Genomic DNA, 16,422 nt, shown 5'->3' on the forward strand with positions numbered 1-16,422 from the left:
AAAAGCAGGACCTCAAGGGTAGTGATCTGCTGATAATTACTGGTGCCACATGGTAGTGAGGTCTGAAACAGAAGGATAGGACAGATGAATTTGTGGCTGAGAATCTGTGCAGGACCATTGAGATCTCTTCTGGGGCAGAGGTAATCTATACAAGGGCATGAATTGTACGTGAACCAGAGAGGGGCCAGGATCCTAGATTGGCAGGGAGGGAGGGGGAAGGTAGTGGGTAGTGGGACTCTGAGCAGGACCGAGTCAAGGGATAAAGCAGTAGCCAGCGAGAGCAAGTTTACTAGTCACGGTAGCAAAGACTCAATAAAAGCAGGCAATCTGGACTTATCTTGTAACATGAGGTTTAACAGTTAGGACAGACAAACTAAGAGCATGGATTGGTCCTCAGGACTGGGATGTTACAGCCATAAGAGAAACATGGCTGAAAGAAGGGCAGAACTGGCAGTCAACATTTCAGGAATCAGAAGCCAAAGGTGTGACTAAGCTACAGGTAAGTAAGGTGTGGCTGATGCCTTTTTGATTAGGGAGGATGTAACAGTGTACTTAACCATATAACAATTACAGCACGGAAACAGGCCATCTCAGCCTTTCTAGTCTGTGCCGAATGTTTACTCTCACCTAGTCCCACTGGCCCGCACTCAGCCCATAACCCTCCATTCCTTCCCTGTCCATATACCTATCCAATTTTGCTTTAAATGACAATACCAAACCTGCCTCTACCACTTCTACTGGAAGCTCATTCCACACAGCTACCACTCTCTGAGTAAAGAAATTCCCCCTTGTGTTACCCTTAAACTTTTGCCCCCTAACTCTCAACTCATTTCCTCTTGTTTGAATCTCCCCTACTCTCAATGGAAAAAGCCTATCCACGTCAACTCGATCTATCCTCATTATTTTAAATACCTCTATCAAGACCCCCTCAACCTTCTACGCTCCAAAGAATAAAGACCTAACTTGTTCAACCTTTCCCTGTAACTTAGATGCTGAAACCCAGGTAACATTCTGATAAATCTTCTCTGTACTCTCTCTATTTTGTTGATATCTTTCCTATAATTCGGTGACCAGAACTGTACACAATACTCCAAATTCGGCCTTACCAATGCCTTGTACAATTTTAACATTACATCCCAACTCCTATACTCAATGCTCTGATTTATAAAGGCAAACATACCAAAAGCTTTCTTCACTACCCTATCCACATGAGATTCCACCTTCAGGGAACTATGCACCATTACTCCTAGATCACTCTGTTCTACTGCATTCCCCAATGCCCTACCATTTACCATGTATGTCCTATTTGGATTATTCCTACCAAAATGTAGCACCTCACACTTATCAGTATTAAACTCCATCTGCCATTGTTCAGCCCACTCTTCTAACTGGCCTAAATCTCTCTGCAAACTTTGAAAACCTACTTCATTATCCACAACGCCACCTACCTTAGTACCATCTGCATACTTACTAATCCAATTTACCACCCCATCATCCAGATCAAACTTAGAGATTATATTCTTGGGGGAATCATCCAGTGAAGCCATATGGGTAGAACAAGTAGGGGAGAGATGCTCTTGTGATGCTGTTTTATAGAATCTGTTCCCCAACACACACACATACACACACCTGAATTAATGGGAGATTTTAATTTCCCTGGTATTGACAGGACCACCCAGATTGTAATGGGCCTGGATGGGGAGGAAGCTGTGAAATACATTGAAGAAAGTTTTAAAACTAAAAGTTTCCAGAGTCAATATATAGGGTTCTACTTGAATGGGTGCAATAATGTACCTCCTCTTAGGGTGCAAGGCAGGGCAGGTAACTGAAGAAGCGGTCAAGAAGCACTTTGGCTCAATAGATGATAATTCTATTATTTTTTAAATAGTGCTGGAAAACGATAAGACAGGTCCATGGGTTAGAGACCTAAACTGAAGTAAGGCTAATTTGGCAGGATCTAGCAGAGGTCAATGGCAGAGCCTGCTTGAAGGGAAAGAAATGAATAGGTGACAGGAGGATTTCAAGAGTGTGATATCCAGTGTCCAGGAGCAACATGTTCCTGTTAGACTGAAGGGTAAACCGGACGAGTTTGGGGAATCTTGGCTGTTGAGTGTTATTGTGGCTGTAGACAAGAAAAACAAGGAAGCATACATTAGGTTTAGATGGTCCAGGACAAGAAAACCCTTTGCTAACTATAAAAAGCTCAAAAATGCACTTAAGGGCAAACTCAGGAGGGCAAACAGAGGGTATACGCTAGATCTGGCAGGTACTAAGGAAATCCCAAGAGGTTCTATAGCTACATTAAAAGGGTGGTTACAGAGGGAGCAGGTCTACCTATGTCTTGAGTCACAGGAGGTGTGTGGGTATTTGAATGAATATCTCACCTTGGTATTTGCTGAGGAGAAAGTCATGGTTACTCAGAGATAAAGGAAACAAGTGGTAATGTTTTGGAGGACGTTCAAATTACGAGGGAGTAGGCATTTGGAATTTCACTGCACAGTAAGGTGGATAGATCCCTGGGCCTGAGCAAGTGCATCATTTGACTACGTGGGAGGCTAGAGAGGAAATAGTGGAGCTGCTTGTGGAGATCTGTCTTTTAGGGGAGGAATCCTGCTGTCTTTACCTGGTCTGGCCTCCAGACCCACAGCCATGTGGCTGAATCTGAAACGGCCTAGCAAGCCATTCAGTTGTATCCAAACGCTAAAAAGAAAATAACAAGGAACGAACCCAGATGAACAACCCCACATTGACCTACACCTCGGGGACTGCAGCGGTTCAAGGAGGCAGCTCATCGCCACCTTCTCGGGGGCAACTAGGGATGGCCAACAAATGCTGGCTTGGCTGGCGACACCCACGTCCTGCAAATTAATAAATTAAAAGAAAGGTTGACAGGGTGGTGACAAAACCATTTAGCATGCTGGCCTTCATTAGGTAGGGAATTGGGACATTTGCTGGAGCTGTACTAGTCATTAGTGAAATCCATTGTAGAGTTTTAATCACCCTGCTAGAAGAAAGATGTGGTTAAAAGGGAGGGTGCAGAATAAATTTACAAAGATGTCGCCAGGACTAGAAAGACTGAGCGATAAGGAAAGATTGGTTAGGTTAGGTCTTTGTTCTGTGGGATGTAGGAGAGTTAGGAGCAACCTTAAAGAAATGTTTAAAATTATGAAAGGCATAAATAAGGCAGTTGGCAGAGTAGAGGAGTCCAAAACTAGGGTGTGCACATTTCAGCGAGAGGGGGAAGATTTTAAAAGGACTGAGGGACAACTTTTTCCACACAAAGGGTGGTGAGCTTATAGAACATGCTGCCAGGGTAAGTGGTTGAGGCAGGAACAATATATCATTTAAGAAGCACATTGATAGAGCAGAGATAGGGGCTGAACATAAGAAATGGGGACTAGCTGGGTTGGCATGGACTCATTGGGCTGAAGGGCCTGTACCTGTGCTGTATTTCTCTATGATTCCACAATCACCTACCCTGCTTCTAAACTCTAATGAAGGATAAACCCACTCAACTTCACTTCATCCCAGAAATCAATCTGGCAACTGGATCAACCAGAAATCTATCCTTCAGCACACTATGTTGTATCACGCCAATTAAGCTAATGATGCTTAATTAAACCTTTTCCCTCTCAAAGTAAATTATATCAAAATGTTTTTTGCTACCATATGTCACCCAGAGATTTATCTTTTTGCAGTCATTTACATGAAAGTAAAGAAATAAAACAGAATTTATGAAAAAAAACTATACACCAAGACTGACAAACAACCAATGTGCAAGACAAGCAAATAATACTGAGAACACGAGTTGGAGAGTCCTTGAAAATGAGCTTGCATGTTAGTGGATTCAGCTGAGAGTTGAGGTGAGTGAAGTTATTCACACTGGTTCAGGAGTCTGATGGTTGAAGGGTGATAACTGTTCTTGAACCTGATGGCATGAGACTTAAGGCTCCTGTACCTCCTGCCTAATGGTAGCAATGAGAAGAGTTTGGCCTGGATGATGGGGTCATTAATGATGAATGCTGCTTTCTTGTGACAGCACTTCGGGAGGGTTTTGTCTGTCTGTGATGGACTAGCCAGCATTTGGTCCATATTCTTCTTTTTTCTGCATGTACATCTGCTTATCTATGGGCCTCAAACACCACCATCACATCTGCCTTCACTACCATCCCTGGCAGCACATTTCAGGCTTCTAACACAGTGTTTGAAAAAAACTTGCCCTGCCCATTTTTTTGAACATACATCCTCTTACGTTGAATGCATGTAAGATATTTCAACTCTGTGTTAGATATTTCAACTCTGGGGGAAAAGACACTGGCTGTCTACCCTGTCTATGCCTGGTTCCATGCTGTGAGACTCACTGATTGTTAACATCGTAAAGCATCCCACCATCAAACCTATAGTCTGAGACTGAGTTATCCAAATATTTCTGCTTTTCCTTCTTACCCTGCATTTCTGTTAACCCATACATACTGTTCGGGTCAAATTTGATCTGTTTTGACAATTGACAGCAATAACAACACCCTAAATGCCGTATCTTTTTTAGCCGAAATTTAAGGACTTTTCCTAAAGTGATCCAAAATGTGCAAAAATGAAAAATTTAAAGATTTTATACTTTTGCACAGGTGCTACAAATTTTTGTACATTGAGGCTGTTTCAGGTCAAATTTGACCAGTATCTATTGAAATGGATTTTAGACCTCTGAAACATTAATTAAGGATTAATCAACCATTTATTAATGTCAGATAGCCTATTTATACATTCTAAATAGATCTGTGGTTCAAAATTTGGTACTTATGAGGGGATTCAGGGGCTGGGTCAAAATTGACCTGGACCATACTGTGAAGGTATGGAATATGTCAGGGTTAAGAAATGATAATACTGCATCTCTGTGCACCATCTCCACGTTGCATTCCGGTTCACTATTAATAATAAACCCCTGGTTCTTTGCAAAATTCACCCACAGGAAGCAGTTGCTGTGGCACTGGAGCGACGATTCCGCTTCGTTTGGGGCTGCCTGTGAGCGATGTTCACGCTCTGTTGTTCGTGGCTGGGATCGCGTTCTCGGCATTCGGCTGCGTGGGCCTCGGTTGCTATGGTGACGGGCCGGGTTTTCCAGGCCGCAGCATGTCTACGGCGTCCAAGGTGGCCCTCGGTGTTTCCGCGGTGCTGACAGCGGGGACGGTGGCCGGGGTTCACCTCAAGCAAAAGCTGGAGAGGGAGGTGATTGCGAGGCGCCGAGGTCGGAATGCTGCCTCGAGGTGGAAGCTGCGGGCCTTGCGCCCGTGCCGAGTGTGGGCTAGGCCCCGGGGAAGGAGACGGTTGGAGTGGGTGGGTGGGGGGGGGGGGGGGGAAGACTGTACCCCGGCACGTGCGGCCCAGGAGCGCGAGTCGCCGCCGCCCCTCCTTCATTGGCGCGAGATCGGTCAAAGGTCATCCAGGAAACTCTGCCAAGGCCTCCAGGCTCAGGAGTTTGTCTCACCGGCGCTGCCGTGCCTAGTGTGTGCCTGACAGTTTGCTGCAAAGCCCACCTCACGGCATTGCAACCTCCTGCCCCCATTGGTTGAGTGGAATGCTAAGGAAGGGGTGTCATTTGCCCTCTGCGTGCACAGGTTCATGTTGTAGCTCACGTGGGTTTCCCCTGGGTGCTCCTGTAGCAAGTGAAATGGAATACTGTTGGAAGGCCTCTTTGGTATCAAGGAGATGAAAGATTTGCTTCATTTGTCACATGCACCTCGAAACAGACAGTGCCCAGTGTGCCATTTTGAGTCAGTGGTCATCAGAATCCAATGATTGTGCTGGGGGCAGCCGGCGAGTCACCGCACTTCCAGTGCCAACATAACATGCCCTTTGCTAACCCTAACATCTGAGTCTTTGGAAACCAGAGCACCTGCAGGAAACCCATGTGGGGAATGCCTACAGATAGGAGCAGGAATTCAACCCCAAGCTTGCAGCTGATGTCCTGATGGCGTTACATTAACCACTACCCTACCTGAGTGTTTGAATTGGAAAGTCAAAATCTTGCTATAGAATCTGTCTGCATCCATAATTTGCCTTTGGGGGTTGTGTGTTTGGATTGGTAATGTAGGTGTTTAAACTCTCCTTGGGAATACACTTCCCTTACATTTGTTAGTTGACCGCGAGTGGGAGAGGAAGATGCGTCTGGATATTTACACCAGGCTGCATTCACACTGCAGAGGAATCCGGGGTTGTTGTGAGGGATAGGAGAGGGGAACCCTGCTGACTGCGGTTAACTAGCCCTTTAAGTAGATTCATAAGATGCAACAAAAGAGAAATTGATGGGCTTTAATAAGATGCAGAGCTAGAGGGAAATAAAGGGAGAGGGCTTGTATCTCATGGGATCATGTGCCAGAGAGTTTGCATGGACCCAATGGGCTGAATGGCTGCCATCTATTATGATTATAATGTAATTAATGCACAGAATAAAGAAATCAATCAATATGATTGATTCCTGTCTATTGATAAGGATTTTCAGAAAGGTGGAGCCGGAGTCTGACCAGAGGTGGGAGGAGGAGGGGAAGCACGCTGCAGTGGGTCACAGAGCATCTGTAAATACAGTGCCAGCACGAGATGCATCTTGAACTAGCCTGGTTGGATGCTGGAGAGATCACAGGGAAAATGTACAAACCACTTACAGACATCAGTGAGAACTGGAACCCTGATGAGAGATTGCCGGTGGTGTAAAATGATTGCACTAATCGCTTACGCTATCATACCATGTATTAGAATATGAGAGGAAACGGTTTACTCCAGGCATCCTTGGATCTGTGGAAGGTTCGGCTACTGCTCCTGCAGCCTTCTTTATTGGAATGATAAGGCAACTTCTTCAGACATTTGATGTTTCATTTTAAACAGGAGTCTAAGTACTATCACTGCTTTTACCAGCTTTACAATTAGAAATAGAAGCAGGATCAGGCTATAAGGTCCCTTGTTTCTGCTTCAAAATTAAAAAAACATCCTGACTGATCCTCTACCTTATCCACTTCTTAATCTGATATCCTGTCTCCCTTCATTTTCTAAACACCTCTTCTCTTGGTTTTGTATATTAATGACGGAGAAACCTTGGGCAAAGCATACACACACGGTCGTAGGAGGTTGAACTGAATGATCACATCTTTGGACTCCTAACCTCAAGCCTTCAGTTGTTTGAGAATTTAGGATGTCCTTGCCTCAGGCTTTCGTTTTTAGGAAATTAGTGCAGCTTTTGATAATAATAGTTCTGCTGACTTTTAAATGTCACCATTAGGCTAAATCCCTTTTTATTTTCTGCAGAGATTGCGAGAAGGGGTTTACAGAGATCTTGAACGACAGCAACGCAAGAAAGAAAACATTCGGATACTGGAAGAACAGATTAGTCTGACAAAGAAGCTGGAAGCTGATCGACTGAAGCAAAGTCCCTTGGCATCTGGAAGTTCCAAAAAGCCAGAATGAAATAACCTGTTTTATTCTCTAACATGAATTGTCTTAATTGATGACGGATATTTTTCTTTATGGTGGGGAAAAACACAGTAGAATTAATTAATGAAACGACTAATAACAAAACTTCTCCTTAGCTATTAGATGAATCTACCCTTTTAAGCTTTTCTGTGCCACAAGTTTGTTGCAATGGAAGATAATGGGGAGGCAAAAAGTTTAACTGCTCGCCAAATTGATGAATGCACAAGAATGGCTGTATCAGAAGGTTTGGAAGAAGGAGAGGTTGAAGGGGAAACCTTACTGATAGTTGAGTCTGAAGACCAGGCATCAGTGGATCTGTCCCACGATCAGAGTGGGGATTCCTTGAACAGTGAACTTGGTGATGAAGGTGATGTGTCCTGGGCAGAAGAAATGTCCTATTATTGTGACAAATGCCAGAAGTGGATCCCCGCAAGTACGTATGATATTTCTGAGCACCTGTAATGTGCTTAGTTACGATTTCCATTGTAATCTCAAAGTTCAGCTGGAAATTGGACAGATCTCTGAAAGTCAGTGGTGAATCTCGTTAGAGTTCACTGAATAATGTGAAGAGAATTAGAATTTCCTATTGTTTTAGGTGTTAACATTTGAGGTTTTCTGCAGTTCTGGAAGTGTAGAGAGATTGCTGCTTATAACCAGAGCTTTCTCCCATAATACTCTCTGGTCTGGTGAAGAAATAATACTGTGATTGACAAAAGATAATTTGGAGGGAAGTGTCATTTTAAAAAGCCTGATTGAACTTCCAGAGTGATGGAAGCCACTCAGAGCTATTTGCACTCTGTGGTCAGTACATCTTTATGGCAAAATGCTGAAATAAAACAGCGTTCACAATCTGATTTCAACACGACTGTGTTCCTCAATTCAGCGGCCCTGATGGGTCAGTGGAGTGACCCTGTCACCATTGGTTGCTGGCCTAATCGAGGTTACAGATGGTGTGGGGTTTGGCTTAAGTGTAAGCGAGTAGATTTCCACAAAGGTTGAATATTTCCTGCAGAAATTCTGCTTCTCCTAAGTGAGGGAAGGGTACAGCGGTCCTTTGTTTTTGCCTCAATCCTTCAGATATAGAATGGATAGACTTCAAAACAGTTTCAGTGAGATGACCTGCTTCCACCAGGCACCCCTACTGTTAAGTTTGTGGGGTTCATTTAATAGGAGTATTGGATGTAGTTGAAGGTTTTTGAATGGAACAGACTACTAAAGTAGCAGTTAGCACGGCACTATTACAGCTCAGGACATCGGAGTTCAGTCCCAGTGTCCTCTGTAAGGAGGCTGTATATGTTCTCCCCATGGAATGCATGGATTTCCTCTGAGTGCTCTGGTTTTTTGCTACAGTCTGAGGACATTCTGGTTGGGTTAATCGGTCATGATTAGGTTAAGGTTGAGTTGGCGGTGTCGGGGGTTGTTGGACAGCATGGCTTGAAGGGCCTTTTCTGCACCGTATCTCTAAATAATTAAATGACCTTCAGTAACTGATGATGGGTCTGTTCTTCTTCCTGTTTCTTCAGAAACTCTGGAGCTCTTCAGCAGAGATAAGTATACATTTCTTCGGAGGTTGAAAGGACAGGATGTCACCCCAATATGTTATAACCAACATTTGTTCTTCACTCTCCCAAAATCACCCACCCCAATTCCTGATAGCTGTGGCAGGTGGCTATATATCGTTTCATAAGTGGAGCAGCTGGCAATTGAACCTGAATGTGTAGAAAAGTCCATTTCTTAACAGTCTGCAGGTTATAGTACTTGAGTATGTTCTGACTAAAGGCTAGAAGTCAGAGTTATTGTGATAGAGCAGATAACTTCCTTGGGTACTGGAAAGGACTAGATGCACCACTGACTTTACCCACACTGGAAATTGGTAAGCAAGATGAATTCTTCCTCGGTTTAGTTTAGGCCCCAAACTCGGTTGCTCCCGATGAGCATATGAGATGTTTTAACAGAACTGAGGATAAACTCTTTCTACTGAAAGGTTAGTAACAAAGAGCATAGATATAAGATCACTGATCACTGATCACTGAAGTGAAGCAAAGAAAAGGGATTCTTTTAATGTACCAAGCTATGATCAAAATGGCACAGAGTGAAACATGGTGCGAGCAGAATCAACAGTAATTTTCAAAAGTGACTTATTGAAGGGTGACGTTTATAGTGCTATGAAGAATAGAGGGCAGGACGAATTGGACAACTTTCAAAAAAGCCTGATGTCGCCATCTGTGGTAATCATTAATGGGAAACAGACATTGTGAGTTAGTTATGGAGTTAGGGTTCTGCTCTAGTTTTGACAGTTGGCAGTCTTTCTTACCAGAGCCACTGTGTGAAGTATTATCCCACAAATAAAGTAAATAAAAATGTACTGATCTTAATGTTTGTATTGGCCTATATGAATTGTTCAGTAGATCAGGCACCATCTGTGGAGAGAAAACCCAAACCTGAAACTTACTTTCTCTCTCTACCTCATCTATCTCCATAGATGCCGCTTCTCGTGCTGAGTACTTCCAGCATTTACTGTTTCTAGTATTTATTTTTTTAAGTGTTAGAAAGTGTTAGAAATCATGAACCAGTGTGGTAGTCTTTAAACTGTTTTATTCTGTGACCTTGTGCCGCATTGGGCAGCAACCTTGCTGTTTCTTTAGTGTTTGTTTTTTACGAGGCCGAGTTGCTAGCTCGACACTCAACCCAGCACGGATGGAAAGATTGCAAGGAACAGGCCTGATTCAAATGTGGGAGCACTCGCCTTGAAGTCTGCTGTGGATGCCACTACACCACTGGCTGGCTATATGATCTACCTGTGGTCACAGAAGTACAAATGAGAAAAAAAATTATAATTGCACTTTGATCCTGGGATGTAAATAAAGGCGGTGCCTTGCGCTGGAGCAAACATTATGGAGTGTGCTATTGAAACATTTTAAAATATTGTATTAATTTGTTGAGATAGATATAGAGGAAGTATTTCCCTTAATTAAAATCCAGAACAAGGGATGCCATCTTAAAATAGTGGCTGAACTTTCAGGGGTGACTCAGAATGTAACTTTTCATATCAAGGCTGGGAGAAATGTGGAATTCTGTCCTACAAGAGAAATAAGTTGAGATCATATCGAGGAATATGACACGAAGGAATGTGAATAGAGGAGTGGTAAATGGTACAGAACTGCCATATTTTGGGAGAGAAAGCCAGGATAGACTTGAAGTAGGCTTGTATAGTTTTTTTTTGTTTAAAAGGTGGAAAGTATAATGCTTGTTTTTATTTTGAACTGCTCTGAATGATACCTGATCACTTGCCTGAAACTGCTTGTGAAGTTCATCATAATATAAGATAGGAAGCAGCAGTTGGGAAGATGCACAGTAAATGTCCTATCCTTTTCATCATGTTTAGACTTTGAATATTTTTTTTACTGTTTCTTTCTCCCAATTTGATAACGATTACTTTCTTTCTTGGTTTTCAGCTCAGTTGAGGGGAGAGCACCCCAGTTACTTGCGAGGTGATAACTTCTTCCGGTTTAGTTGTTCAGACTGCACAGAGGATCGGAAGGAGCATTTTGAAAGACTGAAGCTCACATGGCAACAAGTAAGTGTGTATCTAGAGCACCAAGTGGTTTTATCTTCTGAATCAATTCTGCCATCTTGCACTTCAGGGTCAATATCCCTGCTTGTTTCTTTTTCTTTATCTCCAGTGTTCTATATTAGGTATGATGTTCAAAAAGGGAGATACTTAGTGGGATACTTAGTCAGATAGCTTAACAACTGTAACTGGGAATATATTAGAGTTTAATAGCCGGTCATTTACTAAATGCTTAATCCAATCAAACCAAATCAACATGGTTTAATGAAAGAAAAGTCAAGTTAGACAAGTTTCTTTGAGGATATTACAATTTGAGGCAATAGAGGGGAACTTGTACATCTAATGTTACTGCATTTCCAGAAGACATTTGATAAGGTGCCACATAAAAGGTTGTCACACAAAGTTCCCGATGAGATTTATTGTGTTGTAGGAGATGTGCTGTAGCTCCTCAGACGTCAGAGAATTTCTTTATAGCTTACTGCGTCCTGCTGTTGGACACGGACTCACAGTAAATAGGGAACCCATGTCTTCATACAATAGCAAAATCCCCCAGATTTATTTTGTATAAAATATCTGCTACAAGTGTCAAATTTCATTTTCAGGAGCTAGATTTAAACCTGGAACTTGTAACTGAAAGGTTAGAACTAAAGAATTGAGTCTCTTGATTTTACTCTAGGGTGTAAAGCATTGCAGCCTTCTACTTCTTGGTCACATTTTCTGTATCCAAGGAATATTGTCAGCAGCAATATAGTTGCTACTTTTGCTTCTCTTGGCAAGCCTGCTAAATTCAGTCTCAATGACTTATCTTCTTTGAGCTCTACCACATTTCCTTTTGCTTTATTTTTTTTATCTCTGTCACTAACTTTCCACCTTTCTCATATAAACAATACTGTCACAAACTCCAATAAGAAGTTCATATGAGCCACTAACTTTCAGTCCCCAAGTGGTTCCGCCTCATTAATAGCAGCTTTCCAATAAAATTAAATACTAATTTAAAAAAAAGTGCAGCAAAAATAATGGAGGCAAATGATGCTGACTTTTTATTTTGCATATTAAATACTGTTATGTAATTTATAACTAATATAGCTATATTGCTCTTTGAGAGCTTGTGCAGACTTGTTGAGCTAAATGGCTTTCCTCTGTGTTCTACTTTTCTGTGTTGGGATTTGTGGACATTCTGAGATAAGAGGTGTAATGTAATTCCCATTCTTAAGTTGAGCCTTTGCTTCCTCTTTGTATTAGGTTGTGGTGTTGGCCATGTACAATTTATCATTGGAAGGGACTGGTCGCCAAGGCTACTTCCGTTGGAAGGAGGATATATGTGCTTTTATCGACAAGCACTGGGCATTCTTGTTAGGAAACAGGTAAACTCTCCTTCCACAGTCCATAGAAGACTTGCCTGAAAAATTGTAACATTTTATGGTGGGAGAATTGTGTTGTACTGGAATACCATGGTGTTTCAAATTTTCCTGATGTAACCATTGGTTCAAGGCAATACAGTAAGTGCTTACTGTTCATTTTTAACACAATGATACATTTAGCACAGTAGTGGAGAAAAGGAAGCAAATCTTAAAGCAGATATTTGTATGTCTATACCTTGTAATTTAGACTCTTGTCCAGTGTTGATTATTGCTAAGCTTTTTGCCATTTGATAAATGTAGCTCATTTGCCCTCTTGTAAGCCAGGATGAACTTGCAATTACTTAGAAACAGGAAGATGGAAATGGGTTTCAAATTTAAGTTCAAGTTTATTGTCATTCAGCTTTACACATGTATATAACTAAATGAAACAACATTCCTTGGGACCAGAGAAAAACTGAATACATATATCACATACAGAACATAAATAATATTAACACCATAAAAAATATTCTGTTGATGTACAAGTTGACATGAAGTGCATATAAACTCATAGCTGAATGTACAACAGTACATTTGCACTGTCATAAATGGTGTGTATTGGGTGGTTCAGAAGTCTCACAGCCTGGGGGAAGAAGCTCTTACCCAGCCTTACAGTTCTTGTTCCTATATGGGCGGTACCTTCTGCCTGACAGTAGGAGGTCAAAGAGATTGTGCAACTGATGGGAGGGATCCTCGATAATGCTGAGGCCTCTGCGAACACAGTGCTTCTGGTATATGTCCTGAATGGGAAATTGTCCTGAAAAACTACGGCAAGGCTGTATCCAGAGATACTGGCCACGTGACAGATGCACTGCCACCTGGCTGGTCGGAGGACACACCACATGCCAATCAACATTTGGTCCCTCCCAACTAATCAATGCACACCTAAATTATTGGTCACCTTAATTGGATTATCTCACCCAACCCCATGCTTTAAAAGGTGAGACTTGGGCTTCGCTAGCCCTCTCTTACAGACCACCACATTGGAGGTAAGTGCATTGATTTATGCTTGGGAGGGTCTATTGTTTGTCCTGGTAAGGGAGCTGCAGCTATCCAAGGTTAAGGGGGATAGCTGCTGTTGTGCTTTTCCCTTGTTCTTTGTTTGTGTAACCATACCCTGTCCCCACACCGCTTCCTGTGTATTGTAGTTTCTTGTGTTGACCTGACTTTCCCTTGTAAATAAATTCCTTATTATTAAAACTGTGTGAGTCCAGGCCTCTACTGTTGAGACTCAAAGAACCAGTTATTTTCCATTACAACAAAGGCTTAAGTTCTCCTGGTCAAATATCTGGTGCTCATTGCTTTCATTGTAGTTCTGCAGAGTTTTCTTAACTGTGTTTTCTATTCCCAATCGCTGCCTATGCAGCCAACTCAACAGTTGCTGCTTTTTGTTAATTTTTATGTCTTCTGACACTGTAACTGCTCTGGGATTTTGGAGGTCCCTCCCCTTATTAAACAATGAATGACCATTTTTTTGAGGACAGTTTATTGAGGAAATACCAGAGAAAACAGGCAGTGCATTCTGCATGGCAATAACTTCCTCTCATCAGTCTAGTTTTTGATTAATTACTGTACATTAGAACATAGTGTCTCTGACTCAGTAAAGAGATTGAGCTCTGGTTTTAGTGGAGAGCAGTTTTCTAGGCCCACCGTATCTCATGTTTTACTCCTTTGTATCATCTCATAAATAATATACATAATCTTTTTCATTCTGTCCTTACCCTGCCATATTGTGACCCCAACAGTCCCATCACTCTAGTTTCCCCAAACTGACAGCATAGAGGTGCAGTGGGTAGAGATATTGCCTTAGTTCTGGCAACTTTGGTTCAATCCTGATCTCAGCTGCTGTCTGTGTTGAGTTTACATGTATCCTCTGATAATGTCCCTTGGATACTTAAGTTTCTTTCCACATTCCAAAGGTGTGATTGGTTCTCTGAATGTTGTTGGCAGTAGGAAAGTCAAGGTGGAGTTGATGGGCGTGTGAAAGAGAATGTACTATGTCAGCAGGCAAGAGGTATAGAGTTAGTGCAGAGAAACTACACTGAGCTGAAAGATGAGCCATGATCTTATTAAATGGCATAAGAAGCTGGATTGCCTACTATGAAGGTGATACAGCTTAATTTTATGTAAATAGTGCCATTTAGAGCTAGCACTAACTTAGGTTGTTTTTTCCAGAAGGTTGAAGTCTGAGGGGAGATCTGATAATAGTTTATAAACTTAGGGGAAGCATAGATAGCGTAGACAATCAGAATCTTTCTCCCAGAGCAGAAATGTCGACTACTAAAGGACATCAAAGTTCAAAGTAAATTTATTATCGAAGTGAGTTTATGGCACCATATACTACTTTGAGATACATTTCCTTGAGAACATTCACGGTAGGTACAAAGAAACAATAAAATCAATGAAAAACTGTACACAAAGAGAGACAAACAACCAATGTGCAAAATAGACAAACTGTAAAGACTGGTGATTGCATAAATGTTGGATGTTTGTCGGTCTTTGTTACGTGTAGATTTTTTTTGTGAATTCTATAGTGTTTCTTCGTTTTCCCTTGGGTGCCTGCAAGAAAATGAATCTCAAGATTGTATATGATCTACATACTTTATATGTTCTTTTGGACATCCTGAACTTTCACTTAGCTTATGCTCTCTCTGCACTTTAGGAAAAAGACCTCAACTTGGTGGAGTACTGTAGCTGGCTGCCTGTCCGTGGGCAGTCCGATGTATTTCCGCTCGGGTGCTCAGCAGTTTGGTGAACCTGGCTGGTGGAAGTTGGTGCACAATAAGCCCCCAGTCCTGAGGCCAGAAGGGGAGAGACCATCAAGCACAACACTGAAGGCAAGAGGTGAGCTTGTGTGATTAGAATCAGGTTTTTTTTATCACTGACTTACCGTACATGAATATGTGAAATTAGTTTTGTGGCATTAGCCCAGTGCAAAGAAAAAGTTCCTATAAAATACTAAAATAAATACTGCAAAATAAAAAACAAGTTTGTAATGGTTTATGGACCATTTAGAAAATTGATGGGCGAGGGGAAGAAGCTGTTCCTAAATCATTGAGTGTGGGTCTTTGGGCTCCTGTACCTCCTCCGCAATGTGTGTCCATGATGGTGAGGATCTTTATTGATGAATGCTGCCTCTTGAGGATGCCCTCAGTGGTGGAGAGGGTTGTGCCTGTGATATTGGCTGAGTCTTCAACCTTCTGAAGCCTCTTGCGACTTTTTCCAATGGAGCTTCCATACCAGACTGTGATGTAACCACTGTACACCTACAGTATAGAAATTTGCAAGAATCTTTGGTTACGTACTAAATCTCCTCAAACTGCTAACAAGGTAGAGCTGCTGTTGTGCCTCCTTCATGATTGCATCAATGTGTTGGGCCCAGGGCAGATCCTTTGAGATGTTGATGCTCACGAACATGAAACTGCTGTTGCTAATGACAACTGGCGTGTGTGTTCTGTTGACTTCCCCTTCCTTAAGTCTACAGTCAATTCCTTTCCCTTGTAAAGTTGAGTGGTAGATTGTTGTGACAGCACTCAACCAGCTGGTCTGTCTCGCTCCTGTACATCTCTTCGTTGCTATCTGAGATTTTACCAACAATATTGGTGTTACCTGCAAATTCATAGATGGCATTTGAACTTGGCTTAGTCACACAGTCATGAACATAGAGAATGTAGAGCAGTGGGCTAAGCACTCATCCTAGAGATGTGCCTGCATTGATTGTCAGCAAGGAGAAGATGTTATTATTAATCTGTACGGACTGTAGTCTCCTAATGAAGAAGTTGAGGATTCAGTTGCAAAGGAAGATACGAAGGCCTGAGATTTCAAACTTGATAATTAATACCAAAGGGAAGATGGTGTTGAGCAGTGATAAACAGAAGCCTGACATATGTGTCTGATAAGTGAAGTCAGAGCCAAAGTAAAAGCAAAAGAGAGGGTATACAAAGAAGCCAATAGCTAGTGGGAAGATAGAGGATTGGAAAGCTTTGAAAACTT

The 16,422-nt window shown here is 42.1% G+C and overlaps 2 protein-coding genes across 2 annotated transcripts in view; both read left to right on the forward strand.

Moving 5' to 3' along the window:
* Positions 1–4,990: 4,990 nt before the first annotated feature.
* LOC132403140 (protein PET117 homolog, mitochondrial) lies at positions 4,991–7,475 on the forward strand. The gene is made up of 2 exons (XM_059986444.1): positions 4,991–5,223; positions 7,294–7,475. Exons 1-2 carry the CDS (start codon positions 5,128–5,130, stop codon positions 7,450–7,452), a joined length of 255 nt encoding a protein of 84 aa, XP_059842427.1. The 5' UTR covers positions 4,991–5,127; the 3' UTR covers positions 7,453–7,475.
* Positions 7,476–7,608: 133 nt separating this feature from the next.
* kat14 (lysine acetyltransferase 14) overlaps positions 7,609–16,422 on the forward strand; it is a 38,275-nt gene continuing 29,461 nt past the window's right edge. The window contains exons 1-4 of the mRNA XM_059986443.1: positions 7,609–7,891; positions 10,914–11,035; positions 12,272–12,393; positions 15,092–15,273. Of these exons, the coding sequence (XP_059842426.1) occupies positions 7,627–7,891; positions 10,914–11,035; positions 12,272–12,393; positions 15,092–15,273 (691 nt within the window). The 5' untranslated portion in view covers positions 7,609–7,626. The remainder of the gene's footprint in view (positions 7,892–10,913; positions 11,036–12,271; positions 12,394–15,091; positions 15,274–16,422) is intronic.

Source organism: Hypanus sabinus, chromosome 12 (assembly GCF_030144855.1).
Source record: "Hypanus sabinus isolate sHypSab1 chromosome 12, sHypSab1.hap1, whole genome shotgun sequence".
In the NCBI taxonomy this organism is placed as follows: domain Eukaryota; kingdom Metazoa; phylum Chordata; class Chondrichthyes; order Myliobatiformes; family Dasyatidae; genus Hypanus; species Hypanus sabinus.

Bases quoted from the DNA above. Each gene is read 5' to 3' on its own strand.
- LOC132403140 (XM_059986444.1), top strand. From the start codon at position 5,128: ATGTCTACGGCGTCCAAGGTGGCCCTCGGTGTTTCCGCGGTGCTGACA. The intron at 5,224-7,293 runs GTGATTGCGAGG...TATTTTCTGCAG, and splicing joins AGCAAAAGCTGGAGAGGGAG to AGATTGCGAGAAGGGGTTTA.